Here is a 25,047-nt window from a genome sequence, read left to right on the forward strand (position 1 = left end):
CAAGGTAACGCCCTCAAATGTCTTGTTCTGCCCACAACCCAAAGAAGAGAAGAAGGAAATCTGAAAAATTTCTCAAAACAACAGTTAATCGATCAATCGACTATTCCTTGCAGCTCTACTATGAAAACACAAGTACTAGAACACACCACGTCTGCAGACCGCAAATGTGTGTACAGAGGAGATGGAAGTATAAAGTGAACTCTATAAAGTAAAGTATATTCAAGCAACTGACCTGCAGCTGTTCGTGTTTTTCACTTTAAGATGTGTCACCCTTTGCCTGTATTACCAGTGATGATATGATACAATGTTCAGGAGCAATTTCCTACAATACATTAACTCCTCCTAACTGACTTATGTTGTGAAATGTTACCACAATATTACAAGCAATTCGCTTTGCATGGCGATGAAGACACGGATACAGCAGAGGTCGGTTTTTGTCTTTATTTTCATTTATTCATATTTTCTAATGTATGTATCTTGCATGTCCTGATGCTGTTAGTTTACACAAGTCTAATTTAAAATATAAATTTTGGAAAATACTATTATGACTATTGACGTCAGATATGACAGAAATGAAGCTGTCTGAGTGTGTGTTTGTTCAGCCAGATGCAATAACAACCTGATATGTGCCCGGTTATTTATACTGCGGTGGTTTGACACATTGGTGCCAAAGCCAAACGTGACGTCCAGCTCTGTCTGAGAACATCATAAACACTATGTTCCCAATGCACTGCACAAACATGGGAGGGAAAGGTGTGTGTGTGTGTGTATGTGGGCAGTTGTTGGACGCCATGACAGGAGCGGAGAAGAAGACAAGGAGGCAAGAGGTTGAGGTTACAGATGGCAATTGATCTCATTCAGACCTCTAATTTTGGAACTTTTCTGGCTGTTAAGGCTCTCATCAAGTTTTCTCTCTGGAGTGATTTAAGCAGAGCAGAATTACAGGCCGGTGGCTCCAGACCAGGAACAAATGTGAAGCTTGCTGGGGTAAGATGTGTGACTGAAACTCCTCCAGGGGAGACACCTGAGGCGCGTTTCTGGGGGAGGCAGGAATGTGTGTGTTGGGATTCCGGTCACGAGTGGAACAGAATGGAGCTCTTCAATTTCACCTGCAGGTGCTACAGAATGTGTATAAGGGAGAAGTGTGAAGGAGGTAGAGGCAGATCCGGGCTTTAATCTGCACCGTCCAGTTCTCCCGACCCTCCCCCTCGCTGCTCTGACAGATGACAACTTTATTATTTCAGATGGCAAATCCAGCCAGCTCCCGTAAGTCTATTAGAGAGCATGTGGACGGAGCTGCAGCCACAAACATGAATAAACACTTCTTTATCACCTCGGGGTGCACACAGACTCACTGCCCTGTACTCGCAATACATGTCCTGGATAGGGCTGTGAATTAAACCTCATGATACAGGCTGAAATCTGCCCGTAGCACTGACTATTGAACACTATTAAGTTTGAAATGTTAGTATTAAATGATCAAGAGGATGAGAAGATACATTTTGTCAGTCGTATCGTATTTGGCTATTCAATACAAGGATCAGACCATTTGTTTCTCTCAGTTCAGCACCACACTAAACTCTTAAATCAGCCCTTTCTGCAGTTCCTTGTGTTTTAGCCCACGTTTTAATGCCTTTGTCATCTGCAATGTAAAACACCAGATTTCCCCACAGTCAGAGAAAGTAAAAGTGTGCGTCCTGCTCATAGTTCAGCTATAAATAATATAATAATCTTAGCACACCACGGAGCGTCTCTCCTGCCGGGCTGCTGACAGCGTTGTTGGCCTAAGAATCAATCACAGATGACGGCAGTAGAGGAGGTTGTACCACCAGCTGATTCAAAAGAGGTTTAGCTGACTTCACTGGAGCAGAGAGCATCAAAGTAGCCCCTGCCCTGTTATGTGTGGTCACGCTGCCCTCCATTAACTATCACTCCATTTTAATCACATTGTGGTTTGGGGTCATTTTGAGTCTTGGTTTGTAAAGATTACACTCTGTCATGCTGTTTGTCTGTGTACAATGAACAAAAGTGCAGTGATTCGAAAAACAATGCGAAACAACTTTGCGGCTGTGGCTCAGAGGCAGAGCGGGTCGTCCGGCCCCCATCGGGAAGGTTTGGTTGTTCGATCCCCTGGGGCTCCTTTCGCTTGCCCGTGGGCGAGTATCCTTGAGCAAGATGCTGAACCCCAAATTGCTCCCGATGCACAGCATTGGTGTGTGAATGTGTATGTATGAGTTAGTTTCTGTTCGATGGACTTTTGCGCTTTGAGTGGCCGGAAGACTACAAAGGCGCTATACAAGTACAGGTCCATTTACCATTTACCAACTTGGGGGACTTATTGACTTTTTGGGGGCCTAACTGGCAATAGTATCCAAAAAAACTTCTTCCCAGCCAAAATCTTGGATGAACAAACTTACAAACCACCCAAAAACATGTGCTTTTACTACAATAATAATTTAAGTTGAATTCACATATATTGCCAGATAAAATTTTATCTGAAAAGTTTAAAAACAAAAACAAAAACTAACCTTCTTGATTTTCCTTTTTTTGCATTTGATAAAAGACTCTACTACTATTTATGAATTATCTGACAGCAGGAGAGATGAGAACATTTCTGAAGTGATTCTGTAGCTCTAACGTTAGCGTGTAAACCTAGCTCCAATGATACAGAGGTTGCACCTGAGCTAACCACAGCTGATGGTGCGCCCACTCATACTGTGGTCACAACATGCAGCAGTCTACCACATAATACTAAATATTATATCATAATACAGATCAGCCTTTCTCTACATTTCAGAGCAAACACAGACCATGAGCTTCATAGAACCTTGGATGTGCAAACTCATCAGGTGTGTTTTCTCTTAATAAGTTTTAGGATTTCCACGCCTTAGCTGTGAATAACCACAGTCCTGTAAAAGTGCCACAAGTCACCCGTGCGATTGCACAAAATCCGGACAGAGTGTTGTGTTTTACATTACAATGACGGTACCTGTTCGGTTGATCGACATGTTGGACCCCACGGTGCGGGACAGCTTATTGGCTGACACCCGGTACAGGGAGCCACGAATCCAGCACATGCCTTCATGCTTGCTTCTTCTCCAGTGCTGAGAGGATGACGGGTGTCTGTCGTGGGGAGATCGCAGGCGGCTCTGAAGGAAACTCCTGAGAGGAAGAAGGACAGAAAAAGACAAACAGAGACAAACAGATGAAATAAGGGATTTTGAACTTAAGGTTATATATTTCTGACAGGATAATTCAGTTTTATTACAACTTTAAATGATGATAATTATCTGTTCAGCTCAGTTTACAAACTGTGTGAAATTCTCCGTCGATCTGAGCTGGAATGATATTATCTGCTCAACCCTCCCTCAGTTACACCCCTCTTTTGCCTATCTTCCCTCAAGCTCTTCCACTATATCTCCCCTCCTCACTTTATGTTTCCCATCCTCTAGTCTCCCCTCCTTCCTCTCTCCTTCCCTCCCTCCCCCTCTCTCTCCCTCCCATGTCACAGCACTCTGTTAAATTGCTCCTCTAATGGAAAGGACGGCAGTGTGGAAATGGAGAGAATTGAAAAGAGGAGAGGAGGAAATCAATGAGATAATAGGCAGGGCAGGGGGCCAGGGCAGCGAGGTTGGCCCCTACACTGGAGCGTAGAGACCACACACACACACACACACACACATACGATATCACAACACACTTCTGCTACAGTATGTACAGTACACACAATCACAGGCCTCTGCACACACATGCTCACCATTCAGAAGTCACTCAGTAGGCTTGAGTATGTGTGCGGCGGCTGTACGTGTGTGTATGGGGCTGCTGGGTGGTGGTGGGGTGGTGCAGGGGTTATGGCGATAAATTGCGCTGTCCTGTCACTTCTATTTGGGGCGGATTGGGGCTGGTGTGCAGGGTGCCGCTGGAGGTAATTTGCTGCCGTATTTCAGATGGGCTGGAAATGGGTTTAGAGCGAGAGTTCATGCCTCCCATTACAGAGAAAAGAGAGGGTTACCCCGAATGCTCGGCGCGCACAAAACAACTGACACGGACGCTTAACACGCTGCAGCAGGCGGAGAGCTGCTGCACTGCTGCAAATAAGAAAAAAACTGAGCAAATATCAGCCATCAGCGGCGTTCATGTACACGGTCTACCTGACTGCGTGCCATAACTCAGCAGCACAGACACTCAGTTTCACTGATACAAGATCAGTGGCTGCCCTACACAGGGCAACTGCAGCCAGGGGAGCTGTAATGGAGGCTAATGTTGGAGTGCTGACTGCCACCCAGGGAGGCTTAAACAAGGACCGGGCGGCCTGGGGAGCCACAATGGAGGTTAATGGGGATATGACATGAACAGTTAACACAGACGGCAGTTAACCCTGACACAGGGCTGCAGCCAGGGGGGTGACCGGGGGGTGTAACACCCAGTCTGTTAGGATGTTTTCTCACTGGGATCATATGTATGTGTCCGAACCTCAGAGTGATTGTCCAGCTGAAAGGCTCACACATTAGTGTTTACTACTGTTTTAATTTGTAGTATGTTTAGAAAATGTTTTCCTCATCAAAATGCAGTTTTTCATTATTGTTGCCATGAATTATGCCTCTGCGGAGGTAAATGTGAACATCTTGGAGTTTTATATGTAACTGTGGGTCACAGAGGCTTTCAGAAGAGCCGACCAAAACACCTCCCAAATGTCAATCAACTACGTGTTGTGCAGCCCTGACAACAAACAGGCCAATTGGTTGATCCAATTTCATGTTGGATAAAAGACAACAGTCATGTCACAACAAACATTCATGTTCACTAATGAGCAGACAGAAAAAAAAGCATGTTCCAACCTCTACGCTAAGCAATGTTACTCTCTGCTCATACATCAGTGAGGTATTTCATCTCTACTGCTTTCTTGCAAATGCAGCAAGAATGCAATTAACTATGTCAGGGTGACAATGTTCTTACTGTTTGGGGTATGGATTGCTTTAGACCACCTAAGTTCAGAAAGGGTGTTCACAAATCTTTAACAGAACTGAAAATAGATTCAGACTAAGCTGCCAGCTTCAAAGCACTGTTGACATGTAGAAAAAGATTTTATTACAACCATGAACAAAATCTGTTATGTGCTGTGAGCCTCATTAGTGAAGAAATAAAGTTCTCTTCTGTGTGACTGTACATACGTCCTTTTTCACCCTCAGGCCAAACACCATTAATGTAAACAGCCTCTGCAGGAGCAGATTTCCTTTGCAATAAGGTAAACTGCCTGTAATGAGAGGAAGGAAGAACAGAAGCAAATAGTGTAAGCAACATAAGAATCAAACCATCAAACAACTGATTACATCATTTAAAAAGGAGTAGGTTCTCTCTCTCTGTCTCCAGACTCTCCTTGGCCCGTTCCCAGCGATGCCCTTGACCTTCAGAGATATATTTGTTATCAGACACCCTCCAGGTCCATCTAATGCACAAATCCTCCCCTGCTGGACAACCACGTTGTTTCAGGGGGAGACCCTTTGTGTGGAACATTGCACAGATATCATACAGTACTGCCTTCCTTTCTGCTACAGGGCCTGAAGGACACATCCACACAAGCTGCACTAATTCATATTTTCTATTACTATGGATAAAACGACAACACGTAATGCAAAAATCCATTTTTAGCTCTTTGTTCTGGTTTTCAGACACATTTACTCTTCAGTCTCAGAACGCATATTGTTTTTGATCTACAAAATCAGAGCAAAACCCACTTCTAAAGCCCTCAGATAATTGCTCTTCGCTCACCATGAGGTATGGCTCTGTATTTCAGAGAAACCGAAATAAAACAATATTTATGAAGTCAACGTGTTTGAGGGAGTAACCACCCATATAGAACATACAATGTAAACAGTGGGTGTACAGTCTAGTATTAGTGAAAAGTGCAGTAGGGTAATGACATTATATACAGTCACTCAATATGAATGTTAACATCTTCAAATAACAACTCAATGTCAGCACTCAAAGTTTGGAGTACAGAGCCACAAAAAATGTCTTTCTATATTTGCTAAATCTTTATTTTTTTTTTTTTGAAGAATGAGCAGAAAAGTAACAATAAAAAGAAAACATTTTACCTAGTGTGGCTTTAGTAATGGATTGTATGTGTGTGTTAATTATCAATTAATCAGTGGGAAAAAGTTATACTGAATTATGTACAGACTTCAAATGTCTTATTTTGTCCAACCAAAAGTCAAATACCCAAATACATTCAAATTACGATGACACGAAAAAAGAGAACAGATAATAATCCTCACATTCAGGTAGCTGGAAATAGAGAATTTTTGCTTGATAAACAACTTAAACCATAAATCAAGTCAGTTAAATTTGTCAGTCGAATTTCAATTAACTCACTGTTTCAGCCTTGTTTCAGTACTTTATATTCATTTAGTTGTGTTGTAAAACAAAAAGACAATGACTGGAGGTCGCAGTAAAAGAACATTAACTCCCCAAAAACAAAGGAAGAAATATGTCGAGAAAAGGAAGAATTGAAGGAGGGGGCAAGGGCATGCAGAAACTCCCCTGTGGCCAGTCTGCACGCGTATGCATGTACATGTGTGTGTGTGTGTGTACAGGCAGGTGTGTGTACGTGCACTGCTCCGACCATGCGATGCACAGATAAAGGAGAGCGCGATTCAGCACTACCAGCGCTGTTGATGAATGATCCGACTTTTGTTTTAGTGACAGGGAAGAATTTGGAGGGTCGCGCGACTGCTCAGAATAATGCTGCCCTTGTCTATTTGTCTGCAACCCAAGCATTAGTAAGCTCATATTGGGAAACAGTTACCCTTGAAACAGAGCACAGCAAAAACAGTCATCTGGCTAATTCCAACAGTAAGGACTGCTGCTCTTCTTTAGGCACTTAAAGGAAACCAAAGCAGTGTCATTACGCATCACGACCCCATCAAATCCAACTTAAAGGGAGCTGACTGTAATGAACAAAATCCTCTTTTAGGGTAGAAAATAACACTAAGCAGCAAACCAGAGTATTTGTGTAGAATACGAGTGTGAACAGCAGCAGAAGAGGATCATAACACACGACTGGAGGTGACTGGTAGATGACTAATGTGATAAGTAATGAGTAAATGAATGAATTGGGGTATAAAAGGCAATGAATGGGGGAGAGAATGCGGGAAAAGGAGGAGAGAAGTGAAGAAGAGGGAACGCTGCTTCACTTTATTGCCCAGTCTCTTACATCCTGTACTGATCGATACTGAAGCACTAAAGAAGATGAGCGCCTGGACCGAGCGTGTGTGTGTGTGTGTGTGTCTACATGTGTGCAGATGTATACTTTGAAAAATAGTATACTTATTTGGGGGTGGAGGGTCCCGCAGTGTTGGGTGCTTTAATATTCATGTCAGAATTAAGAGTGAAAAAGATAGATGCAAGTAGAAGCTAAATAAATTAGCATGAGAATAGGATGAATTCAACCAGACAGATGTGACAAAATATATCTTATTAAATAGAAAAGAGAGAAAACAGAAAGAAAGAACAGCAACATAGCAAACACATGGATATAGGAAATTAAAGGGACAGTGGAGAGAAAAATAAGGGGCTGTGAGAGCGATGAAGGGAGGGTTGGGCCGTAATTTATCCCCCCATGTGCATGCTTTACGGCTTTCTTAATTCAACTCCTGCTACTATTAATGGAGTTAATGTTGAGATTATATCTATTTTCTGGTGGCGGGGGTTGAAATACTGCAGCCGATATCCCCCGCCCCTTCAAACTGCCGCCCAGCACTAAATCACCCGCCATGCTCGTTATGGCTGAAAACAGGTAAGAGCACGGCATGCTGGGTAGGGGTAGGGAGGACCTCTCTTCCTGTGGGCCTGGGAGAAGGAAAGGTCTGAGACTAGCCAGTTGAGAGGGTTTAGGCAGTGAAGTTTGTGAGTGTGGTGTGAAAATGTACATTTTGTTTTCCTAGTTAATGTTTTAATTAATTTGTTTTTAGATGGCACATTTTCTTATATACAGCAGTTTGATTTGCCTTGATTGTGTCCAAAGGTGTGATACAAATAATCTAATCAGACAGATACTGACAACAGGCTGGTGTAAATCTCAAAATAAAGAATGTGTGTTCTGTTTGCTGTTTGAGGATTTACAAAGATTTGGATTAGAACTTAATGAAGTTCATCTCCTAGTAAAAACTGTTCTCGACAGATGCTAATGAACAGCATGTCAAGATCTCAAGAATGCCTCAAAAATATGTGTTCTAAATCTTTTTCATGTTCATACTCAGGTGTTAAATAAGTATTATCTCTGCTTAGAGCTGGAAGTATATTACAGTATTAGAACATTTTTGTCTTCTCACTTCTCGTTTTACATCTTTTGCCCAAATTATCCAAATGAATTATGTAAAAATAGTGCTTAAGGTTTTAAATGTACAATAATTTCCACTGATGTAAAGCATAACAGTTCATGGTTAGACATCAGTTACCATTTTTAAATGTAATCTTGCATACCATTGCCATTTTGTGATAATAACAATTATTTGGTACGTAAAGATAAAGTGGAGAACTAGTGTCCTGACAGAGTGACTGTGTTGCTAACGCAGCCTCTCTGTGGTTTGTTTATATAGCCGGTCTGCTGAGTAGAGTTGGTGATTGTTGCAACAATAAAAAAGACGATTTTGGTGAGTTTTATTTTGCTTCTGTTCATTTTGAATGAAGTTACGATGTTACAATGATCTGCGAAGTAAAATCATTGTTTTTGGAGTCTTCTGTCAAGTGATAACTATATTACAGCTGTTTCTGTTGAAACCAATCTCTATCTCTGTAGGGATCCTTTCCATAATGTCAGACACAGAATAACAATCTGAGCCTGTCAGTGGAAAAAAGCAAGCACTTGTAGTGGATTTTGATGGTCAGATTTGTCCTGAAGGATGGACGTTAGCCTAAAGTTGTGTCCATGGCAGCCCTTTTCATAAATATTTGTACAACTAACTCAGTGAATTAAGGGTTAATTTTGGCCAAACCAGCTTTGCTGATTGTTGAAAAGACTGTGGAAAGACTAACAAAGAAGGTTTTGGTGAGTTTTTTTGTCCAATTGTTTTGGTATGAGATGACCACTCTGTCTAAATAAAAGTTGACTGAATAAAGAAATTAGAGCATAAAAATACCCTCCAGAGCATCTGAGTTGTTTTTGATATTGTGACGGTTATGTTATTGTATCTGTTAGCCGGGTTATAAGGACCATTTTAAAAGAACAGCTTGATTTTTTACTCTAGAGATCTACTTTATATATTTAACAATGTCGCGTAGAATGCACGCAGGTTATCTAGATTGAAGACGTTGGAGACCTCTGAACACTAAGCAAGGCTGGGTCTAGGGTTTGTTTTTAGATGCATGGCTCTGAGTGAGGGATTCAGCTATGAGCAGGCACCAGAGATAAGAGCAGAGGACATATGAGGACAGGGATCAGTGGGTCTGATAGGCCAAAGATGAAGAGCAGCACTCAGTAGTTAAGAGCGAAGAATATGAGCTCATGCTCCACTCAATAGCCTCAAACTGATAAAAGTGGAGGGTCTTTGGAGTTAAACAGATAGATAAGCATGAGAAAGGACTGCATGGGTGGGTGAGGGGGGTAATCCACTATCCTTGGGGACCTGACCTGTCCCCCTCCCTCCCTATCTCTTTCCTCACTTCTACACACTTGGTGATATTTCACAAGATGTCACGGTGCTCAAATTGAAAATCCCTTGATGAATCAATATTTACTGCAGCAGCTAAATGAATAGTAATAAGTCACCAGAAGCCGAGTCCAGCCACAGTCCAGGCTGCTCTGTCTCACCAAATCTGGATTACACAAATGAACCCCCCATCATCAACACACACAAACGCACATAAGCACAAAAAAGCTTTAATTATAAAGGGCTACCCAAAAATACTCAACCAAAAGACAACCTAAAGGTCACCCACATGACAAAAAAGATGCTCAGGTTTTGTAATATCTGCCTCAGATATTTTGGGAGTTTTGTTTGTGGTGCTCATGAGAGGGCTGGGAATCTTTGGGAATCCTGTAATTTCATTGACTTTTGATTTTTTTTGAGTGTCACGATTTCATTAGGAGTTTATTATCATCATTCATTCATTCTATACATAGTGAAGGCTCTTAGTGTGCCAAACCATGCAGTCCAAGTGCACTAAACGCAATATGAAACAAAAGTGGCAGTTAAGCTAACTCGCCTTGATGAAAATCACTGACCAAACAAGACAAGAGAGTGTGAGAGTATGCAGTTTTTGTATTTGAAAAGTTAAAAGTATTTTTCACTCTGGATATTCCACAGTCCTCACTGTAAACAATCTCTACTGGAACTACTTTCTACCAAAGGAAGTGAGGTCTGTGAATTTTGACACAAACAAGGGACTTGTGAAGAGTTTCTCAAGTTTTAATTTGTAATTTCTGGTGTGTAACATTGAGAAATGGAATATAATATTCATAAGTATGTTTTCATTAGTCACCTAAAAATCCCCTAAATACATAAGAATCATTTTTGTTACCTTAGAATGAGATATTTTTATCTACAGAGAAAGAGGGTCCATGTTGAACCGACCTATTTCTACAGTAGCCAAGAGCGGACAAACCAAACACTGGCTGTAGAGAGGGCCTTACACACAATGAGCAACTACACTGCTACATGCCACTAAATCCTACAACAAACAAAACAGAATTTACCATCATTTTACTGAGGTATCAACACACGCTTTCGGAGGTGGAGATCTCCAAACCTGTGATCATAAGCTGGCCAGACACCCCACCAAGGTTAGAAACAAAACATTTCTCCTTTTTGGCGATTAACTGACACTTTGATGACGATGATAAATGAACGATTTCCAATAATTCCCATGTAAGATTTTCCAGTATTTAAATTTAATATCAGAATTTTTAGAATACTTTTCATTTGTCCAACCTCGAACATCAAATCTTCACTGATTCCTTCTCAAATATGAAGATTTTCTATTATAAATTGAAGATCTTTGGGTTGTGGGCTGTTGGTTGAACAAAAAAAAGCTAATATGTCCTTGAGATGAAGAATTCTATAAAAAAAAAATTAAAAAATGTGCAATTTTCGGACAGTTTATAAACCAAACAATTAATCAAAAACTATTTTTAACAGATTTAGTGACAGTGGAATGAGTCATTAGTTGCAACCATACGTATCTCTTTTGTGAACAGAACAGAACGACTCCTAGAATAGACGTAGGTACCCTCATGGCACTTTGAACCACATGTGGTTTGGTGTGTATGTGTGCGTGTGAGAGAGTCTAGTCATACCTCAGCTAGGAAGAGCATCCTGTTAATTCTCTACACATTAACAGATCGTCAAAACCAACCACAACAACCTGTTCAGAGCTTTCACAATCACAGTACGCGACCACTGCCGGGAAAAAAGCTCAACACCACCTGGTTAATAAACATGATTGTGGTGTGTCTTTTCCGTAGTGATAAAGCCATGAATAAGCCATTAAGTTAATGTCTGTCACCCAATAATGACCTCCTCATAAACATTAATTAACTCTCTACCCTCAGAGATGACCTCACCACCACAACCACTCATATCACACAAAAAAGATCTTCTCAGCTCTGTGTGTTATAGGCCTAAATATATGGTCAAAAAGTCACGTTGCCATTATTTTCTTACATCTGGAGAACAAGATGTGAAGGCCAGAGAAGCTCCCTCAGAGCTACAGTTCTTCATTATAATGCTGTTTGTCACACATTTGACCTTTATCAAAACATTGTGATTTAGATATTGCACTGGGCCATATTGCGGTTTTGATATTGTATATATATTATATATGTATATTGTGTTTTTTCTCATTTGTATCATTGTAAGGTGAATGTAGTTGGATTTTCAACTATTTGTCAGTCAAATAAGCAATCTGAAGATTGTCCTACTGAATTTGTACAATTTATAGCCTAAATTTGTCAAACAATTTAGAGATAAGAATTTTAACCAAAAATGAAATCAATCATTAGTTGCAGCCCTATGCAGATACTTTACTCACTGTGAGGTCAAGACTCACTGGTGGATTAAACCTCATGTGAGAATGATAAAAGAACGAGGGGACAAAGAAGGGATGGGAGTTGTAACGGCATTGAGAACCAGACCCACTCACCCTTCCTCTCTCTCTGCATCTGTCCTGGGTGAGACGCTTTCCCTGCTGGTGTACAGTAAATTAATGGGAGGAGCACAGTGATGTAAATGGTTTATTCTCTGGGTTATCTACTGTGTAAAAATGAGCACCATAAATTTCCGACCTCTTCCACTCATGCTTCACATGACGGTGACATAAAAGACAGGGCGCTGCTCTGCGCTGGAGGATACTGGCCACTGAAACACATTAAACCCAGACCTGCAGGAGGTGTGTGTGTGTGTATATTTGTCTTTGTTAACGCGGATTACCTGGCAGTCTGGATTCTCTTGGCCCTCCAAGAGAGAGCAGGGTTGTAGTGGAGTGGGTGTGTGGTGCCGGAGCCCGGGCGGGTCACCAAGTTGTAGGGCGACCTGAAAACTCGCTGAGAAGAGGAGGGGCTACGGTGGGAGAAGAAGGCGGGACCTGAGGACAGCAAGGATGACAGATCAGTATGAAAGTCTGCAATGAAAATCTGATCACGCACACAAACAGACGCAGTAGTTAAACATCCAGTCGGTAAGTGAACAAACGCACATATACTCATCATTCTGAAAGCACAAAACTGCACATACACACACACAGACGCACACACAAGTTTGTCTGAGGACTCTGGCAGGTGTGCTCTTTAATAAGCTTCACATATAAAAATGAGAGGGAATAACAAAGGCAGAATTTTTATGAGCCTAATAAATCATATCCTCTGTCTCTTTCCTCGCTGCCTTCATCCCTCCTGCCTGGTCTCCCTCCCTCCTTCTCACTTTAAGTCTCATTCGTTATATCATTTTACAGATCCATCAGAGAAGAGGCGTAAGAGTAGAGAGATCGGAATAGAAAAAAAAAAAAAGAGGACTAAGTGTTTTTATTTATTTATTTATTTATTTGGCTGTGTATCCATCATGTTGTTTTATGATGGCCTATGCTGGCTGACGTACTCGCACGCAGAATAGCATTTGCATTGTGGGTTGTCTAAGTCCCTGTTTACATCAGTTTACTAAGATCAGAGACTACATGGGCCAGGAGCCCTGTAGGTACATTGTGAATCCAAGTTCTAATCTCGTGTTCCTGCAGTAATTGATCGGTTATCTATTGGTATATGCCAAATACATTAAAAATTTATTATTAATTATAATTATTTTTATTTTTCATGTACATGTTACAACCAACTCACTCCTCCTACTACCATAGTAGGAGGTGTGTGTTTGGATGTAAGTTCAGGCATATGTTTACAGCAGGATGTATGAGAGTTACAGTACAGGGCTTGAAACCAACTCTTATACCACCTTCCAAAAAAATCACGAAGGGGAGCGCTAACATCGCTCCAGAGCAGCCATACTGCCGAGGCTGCCTGCAGACATTTTTTGTTTATCGGCCTGGTGAGCGCAGGCATCAGCCGGTGCCGAGTATCTCCAAATGCCAGATAATCGTCCCAATTAATCGTCCGATTGATTGGTCTATCACTAAATTATACCGTTACCTCTGTTGTCTCTTCCAAATGAAGCTGAAAGTAAGTTCATTCCAACTCAATTTAGCTTCAACCAAAGATCCACATATCTCTTCCACTTTTCCTATTGAGCACACGAATATCAAATACATTATTCAAATCTTTCTTTCAAATTAGTCTTGTGTTTCTTGACCCATCTGACTTCCTTTAATGATGTTCCCAGATCTCAGCAATTTATTTGATGTATACAAAATTATCATTACCAATAGACGTAGAGGACAAGCTGACAGAAATACAATCTGAGATGTAGTAAACCACAAATATTCTTATAACCAAGCTTCCACGGACATGGATTAAAAGCTTTGTGTACAATACATATGTAAAAGGGCTTTTATAAATTCATTTGCCACAAGCTTCATGGTACTTCATGAAAAAGGTAGAAAACCTTCCACTACTAGAGTGTGAAAAGGGAGATTTAATGCAACATGAATCAGTTGCTCACCGTATTCATTTAAATTATTCCACCCCCCAAAAAACCCCTCTTGCATGTCATTATCTGCACTACCTCTTCCCCTCCTACAAATCATTCACTGTGGTGGTCAGTGACAGCACTCTGTCTTCCTAATGAGTAAAGAAAAGACAGAGTGAAGAGAGGTGTGAAAAAGGGATAACAAATGAGTTTATACCCCCGGTGAGGAGCTCATTTCCTATCACCTCTTTCACAAGTCTTTAATTGCCAATTGTCAGGATTGTCGCCGTTTTAATTAGCGTCCAATAATAAACCGTGACCACGAGGGTCGTGGTGACAAACAATAAAATGATTCGATTTCCACTTCTACACATTCTAGCTTCTCTCTCTCTCTCTCCACTCCTCCCCCTCACTCTTCCTCCCCCCAGGCGCTGGTTTCATTTGTCAGCCGGGATGCAGCTCTGGATCAGCTGGAGAATTCATCTCAGACAAACATTTACTGTTGAACAAATCACTGCGAGCTGGGGGGGCTGCAGGGATACTGACTGCATGTTTAGGACGCACACGTACACAAAAACACACACGCACATACACACACGGTGTCTTGCACATGTACACTTGTAGAGTACATGACATGTACATATGAAGGTTCTTTATAGGGTTATAATTCTATGTTATACCATGCCTTTACCATTCTGCCTGGCTGGCAGGTATCCATTAAAACTGTGCAACAGGACACCTGAAACATAACAACACGTCCGCTTGATGCTATGTTACCTGATTATAACTTTCACCAAAATGCACTCTTTTGAGTGAAACTGACTACAAACAAATTTTGAACAATGTAAGGGGTCAACAAGGATTGCCCGCTTGCCCAAGGCAAGTAAAATGCCATGTCGGGCTAGTAAATCTAGCAACTAACTTGAAGAATTAAACATGTTATTTCAGAAGCTGATGATGGAAGTAGCTAAGGAGTGAACGATCTCGCTTCCTTCTCCATTGAGAGTTGCAATTTCACAGTTTGCCACAAGTTTGACGGCAAGCGGATAAATTTAGGTAATTATTCAAAGCAGCGTCAAGTTTCTGAAAAATGCCATGACAAGAGCAGAGAGTATTGCATGGCAGCTAAGAGGTTCTTGCTGTTATTTGATAAAACTCCAATAAATAAAACTAGTTGTATAATGGCAAGTAAAAATTTACTTAAGTAGATTTCTGACCCATTTACCCGACTGCAGGGGGTAAAAACACTAAAACAGTGAGTCCTATCCCTCTGCGCAAATGTAGGTTTTTCCTGCATGCCTCTGCAACGTGTAACGTTACTGGCGCTGATGAAATTTACTCCTTAGGTATATAAATGTGATACCTATTTGATAAAAAGAAGTCTGACAGGGTAAGAAACATGAGTAGTCAGACAATCAGATGCATTTTAAATAAACCTCTAGGTTAACTTAACTTATTAGAAGAGAAAACTAAGGCAAATGGTAAAACCACTGCCCACTTTAAACTTTAACTTTAAATATATAATATAACTGAGCTTATTTAGAGTCTTTCTGATCATGTTTCTTACTGCTTGACTTTTTAGCAATGTTACCTTGTTCCCAGATCTCAGTAATTACTTTAGTGTGTACAATGTTTTCAGAGCTTTTATGATGGTCAAAACTATGGAAAGAAAATAAATAAGTCCTGATTCTGATTTTTGATATCAATACAATGCTACTGATTTCAACCACATAGCTAGTTCTGTGGGTGAAAAGTGCGTGTTGGGTTATGAAAGTGAAACCTAGTAAAAAGAGGAGAGAGTCAGAACAAGAGAGGGAGCAAGAGAGAGTATATGGGTGGAGGTAGGGAGGGGGTTTATACAGGATTAGTTGCCTGGCTTGTAGTCACTTTTTCTCCCACAATCCATCTGTATTGTAGTCAGAGTTATTTGGGCGTCCTGGCAGATGACAAATAGGGCTTGTCAAAGGTGCTGCCATGATTCCCACCAAGCAGCCTCGTACACCCCCCTCACACCCTCCCCCCAGCATCCCTGACCTGCACCTCAATCTGCCTCTAAACCCTCGTTCCAACATCGTGACACCCACCGTGTCCACGACGGTGTCACACAGCTTTTCCACCTTGGCTACTGTTTAATGACATCTATAGTGAGCTGTACTGTTGAGGAGTATCCCTCAGTGTGTGTGTGTGTGTGTCAGCAGGGATGGATGGACGGTGTTGCTCTGATTGTAAACCACTGCAGGTTGTGTTGGTTGAGTGGCTCTGGGAGCAATGGGGTCTCAATCTTCCACTATAGGACCATGACCAATGAGCATGTGAACACACACACTCAAACACACACTTACTCACACATATACACCTGGGGTCTCAATCTTCCCTTAATAGACCTTTGACAGTGGCCCGCCTTGCAGTGTGGGGGGAGCGAGCCGAGTGGTGGCCTGTGCTGTGAAGACACCGTTTGCAGACGCATGCAGCTCGCACGCCGTCCATCCATCTCTCGCTGACTCACTGCTGTGAATCCACAGATAATCTACTCTAGTCGCCACACGCTGCACACGTGGCTCCTTCTGCAACTAGCCTGCTTTCTAGCCACACATTAAAGGGCTGGTTCAATATTTTCTCACTCTAGTGGAATCTATCTATCTATGCAGATAGTTTTGGCTTTATTGGCTCAAGTTTTGATATATCTGTTTCCGTTCCCAGTGCAATAGGGCTGAGAGGAGACAGCTCCGATCTGCCAGATCAGTATTAGCTCCTGATTAAGCAAAAAGGGTATCAGCCACTTGTGTGATCAACATTAAATAGTTTAATTCAGGGTCGCAAGTTTGGATTCTTTTCATTATTGATAGATCTGCCGATTGTTTATTCAATTAATCATTTGGTCCATAAAATTATGACTGTTTGAACCAGCAAAAATATTATTTATTGTGTAATCAGTGAATTGTGGCATTTTTAAAAACATAATGAATTACTGTCTGCTGGTCGACTAATCAATTCACTGTTTCAGTTTCTTTGTTCCTTAGCAGAAACACCCAATTTTGTAATCAGTTACATTCATTCAGTCACAGCAGTCTTCATGTTACCTTCTATAAAATTGAGTTCCATGAAATGAGGTATGTACAGATTTTATTAAAAACAGAGCACTGGTGCTCAGGATCGGCAGATATCAGAATTTGTTGCAGTCAGATGTTGGACAGCACTGAAAAATGACATAAAAAACATTCTACAGTGACATATTTTCCTAGAATTGTTGTCCTTGTACTGGATAATTCATAGACCTCAATACAAACAGACATCTTCAGAGCTACATTCAACAGTGGTAATTTGACAACTGCCTGGAAACAGTGAATATGATACAAAGAAATCAAATCAGACAAGAAACAAGAGCTTACTTTGAGAATAAAGAGGCAAAGATTACAGTTGATAGTTTGGGAAATAATTTTAAACATCCATCATTCTACATTTACCTAATGTACTTCCTGGAGTTGTGAATTAGGGATTTTTTATTGACATATACTCGATTTTGGTTTTCCCAGGAAATTAAATGGGTGAAATAATCTGGGTAAAGAGTTCACATACTGTCTGATTATCTCACTGCTTGTGTTTCTTGCACCGTCTTCTCTTAATCGCAGAGATCTGGGAATATGGTGACATTGCCTACTTTGGAGAGTATAATGTTATCAGAGTTGTTACAAAGTTACAAGTTGTAATATACTGTAATTATCCTTTAAATGATATTTTTTCAAATCATTTCACCTCCACTGTAAAGGAGTGTAGGCAGAAATCAGACAGATATCCAGGCAAAATAAAACCATGACAGTCTGCATGGCTAGAGGCCACTAAATGGAATTTGGGTGAGCAAACCCTTTAAAACAAAATCCAGGGTTAATGTTTTCCTCATTTCTCCTCTCTGTGATATAACTGGTCTGATCCTCTCCTGTTAGTCCAACTGAGGAATCCCCTCAAAACTTGACAGATCACTAATGTAGATGCTGCTTTATCAACGTAAAGCGACAGATGTACCATCACATAAGTGGATCTGGGAGTGCTGAACTAGAGTCACATCCCTAAGATGACTGAGCCTCGTCTAAGCAGTGTGGAATAAACTTTGACTAAAGTTGTCTGCCACTTCAGAGCTTTGATAACTTTCATGCTCTGTATCTCTCTATCCTCAGCCCTCTGACTGAGGCTACTGACAGGCCACTGCACCGCACCTCCCCTCCTCCACCCTCTTAGGGATCCCCCCAGTGATCCCCATCCATACCTGACGGCTAATTCCAGGGAACAGCGGTCTCCGTTTGCCCCCTCCCTGGGACGACCCGATGGATAATAAATCTTATTATTGACAGTGCCTGTTCCCCCTGCCATCCCATGTCCCCGTCCCCTGGGGCTCATCTTCTGACTCCCACTGCTCCAGCGCTCTTACAGAAGACAGCGGTGCCATGCTAACATCAGACTTAACAAGGGAGTTACCACAATTTAATAACCCAGTGTAAGCCAGCGTGGTTATGATAATATGATCTCTGCGTGTCTGACACCCAGTGATACTTTCTGACAGACTACGAAGAGATGTCAACATAGTTTGATGTCCCACCCTGCCAACAAAGAACTGCGTTCCACGGCCTTAAAAATACTGCATCCCATAACTCATGGGAGTATATCATGTACTCATAGACTATGACTAGAATGTGAGCTTTGCAGGAGATGTTGCATGTGAACGAGTTTATCATGTTCCAGGAAAATTAAGGAGGACAGACGAGTTAATAAAATGTTCATACACCTCCATATACCAATCCTCAATAAGCAAACCTGTCTGTAAAGTCTCATAGTGTACCTCGTTGACAAGGTAATTCCCTTCACTGCTGCAGGATGTGGATCCAGTTATTATTCCGGACCTGCTGTCAGGGTCCAGATGTGTGTTTAATGTGACATGTAGAGGCGTGATGGATATGTAGTATGGATAATTTGGTCAGAACTACTGTAATATAGCTGGGGAGTTAAGTTTCTGTTAGCCACTGACATTTAACACTGCAAATATAATAATTCAATATTAACAGTCGATTTAAGCTTTTATTGGTTTGGTCCCTGACCTTTGCCGCTGTTTCTTGTTACTGATCAACCAACACAAAGATATGAGGTAGTTAGAGTTTTTTTTTCAATGTAAAATTTTCCCAAATGTCACATTCACTACGCTCAGTACATAGCAGTCCCAGTTCTATCAAGAGACTCAAAAAGATCCCTTAAAAATTGATTGTATATGTCACAAGTCACAATTGTACTGTTTGTCATATGGCTGCAATACTATAGATCCGTTATGTGATTACCATGTGTAGACTACGTCTATAAAATTGCCCATTTAGCTAAAAGAAGTAGATTATTAGATAATTATCTGTGGGTTCATCGCCACCAGGGACACCTTTAACATTACACAGTAATTTGATTTAATTTCAAGATTAAAAATAATGTGCACTAGAGCTTTAGGTTACAGTACATGTTCTTTGATTCCTTTAAGTAATACTCCATATGACCTTTATTCATTCCTGCAGACTAAAAACAGAACTGCTTTCAGAGAAGCGGTGTTACTGTAAGTGTGATGACAGACAGATGGCTTAACATTAATCAACTGCTCTTCAGTTCTGTACTGTGTCATGACCAAATTAACACTTGCCTGCAAGTTAGACGCCAGAGAATAAACAGTATTATGTTTAAGAAAGTATTTTTGTTCTGCTACACTCTTTTAGGAGAGTACTCATGGGCTACACTGGTGTGTATGTAGATGAAGAGTTGACACGGACTGACAGGCTGATGGCTGTGTGGGGCCAAATACTGACACAGGAGGCCCCCTTGTGCGTGCCATCAGCTGTCAGCCAGTGTGGTGGTGATGTCACCACAGAGAGGCGTGTTCAGAGTGAAGAGAGTGTTTTGGGACGGAGGGTGGTGGTAGTGATGATGGGGGGAAAGAAGGGGAGGGAGCTACTGGCTTGTGGCCTCGTCCATCATCACGGTGGAGCCATCAGCTGTAACATATACCAGCTGACCCAGAGAACCCCAGGCTGACCAGGGGAGGGGGAATTCTTCCACCCAGCCTCACACGCTGCCAAATGCAAACACAAATACATGCTGGTAGGTTGCTGCTATGGCTACGCTATATATAGTAAATAAATTGGATAGCTTTTGTAATTCACCAAAGCTATTAAATTAAGCCAAGAAAAAAATATTAACATAAATAGATGTTAACCGAACCACAAACTCTCATTTAGTACATTTGTATTTGTGTACGTACTAAACAAATGAGATACAACATAGAGATGTTAGTAGTGGTCATTTTGAATTCTGGATAGAGCTAGCTGTTTCCCCTTGCGCCCAGTCTTTATGCTAAGCTAAGCTCATCACCTCTTGGCTTTAGCTTCAAAGTTAACTCAGATATTAACCTTGCGAGGCAGCTGGACTCACAAGATCACCAAATCATGAGATCTCACAAGAATCCATGGTGCCAGGCTTCAAGCCATGAACTTGTGTCCGAACTACAGTGGTTTGAACCAATCAACGTCCTTTGAGAAACTACTGGGAGCTACAGCATGAGCTACGGGCATGGTTTAATGCTAGGTGCGTGTGGTGACGTGTGTGGTTAGTGGCTGTTCAAAAACAACGGCGGCTGTTAAAGTGGTTAGCATAGAGGCTGCTACCATCAGTTTTATCAATACTAGAGTATTCCTTCATTGAAAGAAGAGCAAAAAACGGCACCGGAGGCTTCAGTAAGAGTTTGACTGAATGATATAGTTTGTTGATTGGATTGGTTGAAGTTCAACCGTGATAGATGATGATAGACAGATGGTTCTTCCAATTAGCTGCCAAGTGCCTGGCCTTTTCCAAATGGTCTGGCTCAGTCAGGATACTCAGATACATGAGGGGGAGATCGATCTTCTCATCTACCTCCCAGGAAGAAAGTGAAATGGCATATTTCTCAAAATGTCCAGTGGGTTCGGGGTGGTAGATATAGCTTTACAAAAGGTTTCTATGGTTTATAATCGTGATTGAACAAATCTAATGTTTGAATCAAAACAAAATTTAAAGCAAATTTTATTGACTGCCATGCGTATTCAGCATTAAACTTACATAATTAGATTATGGGTCTATATATTCTTAAAAACTATATCATCTTAATCAAATAATAAAACAATTTCCACGTGTTAAGAGCACAATCCAGGTCTAAGTATGTTTCCAATTGTTGAATGATATGCAAGGAGACTTGACAACATCCTTGATGAATAATTAAATGATATTAGCCCTTATGTGTGCTTTTCCAGAGTAGCCATACGCTCCTGTAGCCATAACGTACATCAATAACGTAAATAAGACATGATGAAAACATGCATTTACTTTGAACTCAACCTTGACCCTGACCCCAAACCCGATAGCTGACAAAATCTTTCATGGCGATCAGGACTCCGTCAGGTTGCAATTCACCATGAACATTTCATGTATGTCCCATGACGTGTGTCACACACACAGCGTCGTGCTTGGTCAAAAGGATGACTATGGCTGTCAATCAGCAGATCCCATTAGAAGCATCAAGAGGAAGAGCCTGGGGCTTTTCCCACTTAAGGATTGCTATTATTACATACGTATGTGTTATATGTTTGTGAGTATAGAGAGTGTGTGTGTGTTTGTTAGAGAGTGAAGCGTGTCTCATAAAATCTTTTCCAAGTGTGACTGGGGCACTTGAAGGTTAAGTGAGTGCATCCCTAAAGGGCAACACAAGATTCCATAAGGGATGTGAACCTTTGCCCCCGAAAGACACACATCAAGACCCCCGAGCAAGAGGGCGGGGTTGGGGCAGCAGAAAGACATTCTTTTGTATTTACTGTTTCAATTTTTACTTATTTTTTTTAAATCTGCTTGAGTCTACTCAACTCTACATTTGATACTTTTAGCTAAATTTATTCAGTTTTTTAATTAGCTATTTCAGTATCTAGAGCTTTGACAATATTACCATTTGGTTTTAGCTTATATGAGAGACAAACAACAACAATATCCGCTAATATATCAATATCTAATTTCTTTTTTCCCCAGTAATTCTTAATTTTCTATCAGTCTCAGTGTGTTCTGGTCCCACTGCCAATCAGACTTGTCCTACTCTGAACTGTGTTACCGTTTTGTTGAGAAGTGTTGTTATTACATCCAGAAATAGTATGCGACTTGGATGTCTTGGCTGACAACATTCTTGCACTGGAATAAAGTAATATTGAGAAAGAAGAGCTGGTGTGTGAACCTACAGCATGTTAGTTGACTTTGTTTCATCATACTGAGTGATGGGTTGAAGACACATGCAGGACCCTGCAGTACTGTTTGTCAGTCACCACACACACACGCACAGGGAGCAGAGGTGGCTCAGTGGTGTAGATTTAAACCAGAACTAAGGTTCTGGTTGCAGATGCCAGAGTGGTGCACATCCATTATGCTGCTGATTCTTTTGGGCCAGTGAGTGATGGACCCTAGTCAGCCGGTCGTACACCGGCCCTCAACTTCAGTTTCAGCCACTGTGTGAGAGACAAGGGGGTGATGTACAAGCCCACCGGGAGACACCCAAGCATCGAAAATGTGTCATCGTGTTAAGAGAAAAGGGGGGTTGAGCATGGTCTATGAGAGCGGGGACGAGGGTGTCGAAAAAAGAAGCGCTGCTCACAAGGAGGTTTCAGGTGATCTTTAAACTGGAATGTACGCAGTGGCACATCTTTCAGGGGATAAAGAGCAGGCTAAGATACAGCTGCACACATTTCAAGGTCAGGGAACGAAAACATAGGCATAGTCAGCTCGCCACTTATCTCCTACACTACCAGGCCATCAACGTCATTTAATCCTTTAAGTCAATTACGGAAGATTTTTGACTCCTTTTTTCAGTATTTCCTGATGTTTGACAACCAAATGATAATTAATAAAGAAAATAAATCAGCAGATAGTTAGAGCTCTACTTTAATCCATGTGGATTCTGCAAAGAGAGAAAATCCAATGATATTCATTAGATTCAAAAAGGTCCAGTGTGTAACATTTTGGAGAATCTATTGGCAGAAATACAATATAGTATTTATAGGTATGTTTTCATTAGTGTGTAATAACCTGAAAATAAAAATGGTTGTGTTTTTGCTACCACAAAATGAGTAATTTTTATCTACAGAGGGAGCGGGTCCTTCATAATCTGCCATGTTTCTACAGTAGCCCAAAACGGACAAACCAAACAGACAATAGATAGGGCCTTTCGTGTTTTTCGCTGGTTTTGTGGCCATCACAGTTTCATCTACCTACACACTTCAAACGGGAAGGTGATGTAAGGATATTGCAATCAGCAACTATGCTGCCAGATGCCATTAAATTCTATAAACTGGTTCTTTCAGGGAAGATTATGGTATTTTAGACAATAGTGTGTTTTTTTAACCTGTTTCAACATGACAGTGTCCCTGTGCACAAAGTCTGCTCCATGAAGAAATGGTTTCCCCAGTTTGGTGTGGAAGAACTTAACTGGCCTGCACAGAGCCCTGACTAAACCCCGTCTAACAACTTTAGGATGAACCAGAACACTGACTGTGAGCCAGGCCTTATCAGTGTTGGATCTCACTAATGGCTGAATGGCTGGTTCCTTGGGGAATCTTGGGGAAATCTTAATGTTAAAGAGTGGAGTATTAAGAGCTGTTATAGTAGCAGATGAATGAATGTGGCTTGTGAATGAAATGTTAAATAATCACATAAGAGTGTAATGTCCGTGTGTCCACATACTCTTGCAGTGTATCAATAGGGGTGCATTTTAGATGTCTGTATTGCATACTTCATTACTCACTGAGGAGCTCTGATCAGCTCCTTTTTATTGGACCCTATAGCCTATAAAGAAATTGGAAAAAAGAGCTTTTATGTTTACGGCTTCTTTTGATTGGAATAATTTATCTGCACAGTCCATTGTTGTCCCCATGTGGTTTATTTAAGAAGGCTTTGTTGTCTTATCTAAAACCCAAATTGATTGTGGTCTCCTTATTGCATGATCGCTTTTATTTCTTGTGCTTGTTAGCTCTCCTGTGATTGTAATTGTTTAGTTTTAGTTGTTTGTTTTATGCAGTTTGATTGATTTTGTGTTGTTTGCTGGTTGCTCTATTCTTTCGTGCAGCGTTGTGCTACTGTGGTTTGTATTATGTTTTTTTTTATGTTTTTGTGTGTTTTTAAAGGGCCGCCTTGGATCATCATTCTAAAAGGGATTCATCCTTATATATAATACATTTTACTTAAAAAAAGTATCATGCTGATAATGAAGACTTAAATTACTCTCTATATATGTTACCTCTTTGTTTTTGTTACTTGTATGGGCTCTGACAGCCTTCCATCTGAGAGTGCCATATATATATGACAGCATTTGACGACAGCATTAGAATAAGAAGGAGGCCTCTCGAGTAGCTGTAAAGGTTTGTGTGTCCAATAATATATATATATATATATATATATATATATATAACCGCTTTATATATAATATAGTATAGATTTACAGATGACTCTTGGCAGTGATGCTGATATTTGACCTTTTGAGTCTTGATGTAATTAAGAGGGCCTGCTGGAATAACTACACAACTTATGTCTGAAGGTTCACACTGGCCCCGGGCCATGGTCAAATAAGTAACAGGGGGGCCTGGCTATTGACATGGTACTGCATTTACTGGGGTGAAAAGTGAGGGTTCAGGGGCTAAAGGTCAGGAGGGAGAAAGGAGCATGATGGCGTGATGAGGGACAGTGAAGTCTCTTGTCGGCTTGGGCGCTAATTTGGTTAGGGCAGGGGGCCAAGAGGTTTTCATTCCACCCTTTCTGATCCTTTAGAAAACCAGCAGGTGCTCTGTAGACAACAGTCCCCTCCAACTACTTTCCTTTCTCTTCCTCATCAACTGCTCACCAGAAATTGGTCATTTTCTGCTCACACCAAACTTTCTTTTTTTTAACTCAGCCGTGGGCC

General features: G+C 41.1%; 1 protein-coding gene across 1 annotated transcript in view; it reads right to left on the reverse strand.

The window, feature by feature from the left end:
* Positions 1 to 25,047, reverse strand: part of zc3h3 (zinc finger CCCH-type containing 3) — a 55,706-nt gene that overhangs the window by 13,904 nt on the left and 16,755 nt on the right. The window contains exons 4-5 of the mRNA XM_035653551.1: positions 12,426 to 12,579; positions 2,990 to 3,162 (exon numbers count right to left, since the gene is read on the reverse strand). Of these exons, the coding sequence (XP_035509444.1) occupies positions 2,990 to 3,162; positions 12,426 to 12,579 (327 nt within the window). The remainder of the gene's footprint in view (positions 1 to 2,989; positions 3,163 to 12,425; positions 12,580 to 25,047) is intronic.

Source organism: Morone saxatilis, unplaced genomic scaffold, assembly GCF_004916995.1.
Source record: "Morone saxatilis isolate NCDOM2014 unplaced genomic scaffold, NCSU_SB_2.0 Contig12, whole genome shotgun sequence".
NCBI classification, from domain to species: Eukaryota; Metazoa; Chordata; class Actinopteri; family Moronidae; genus Morone; species Morone saxatilis.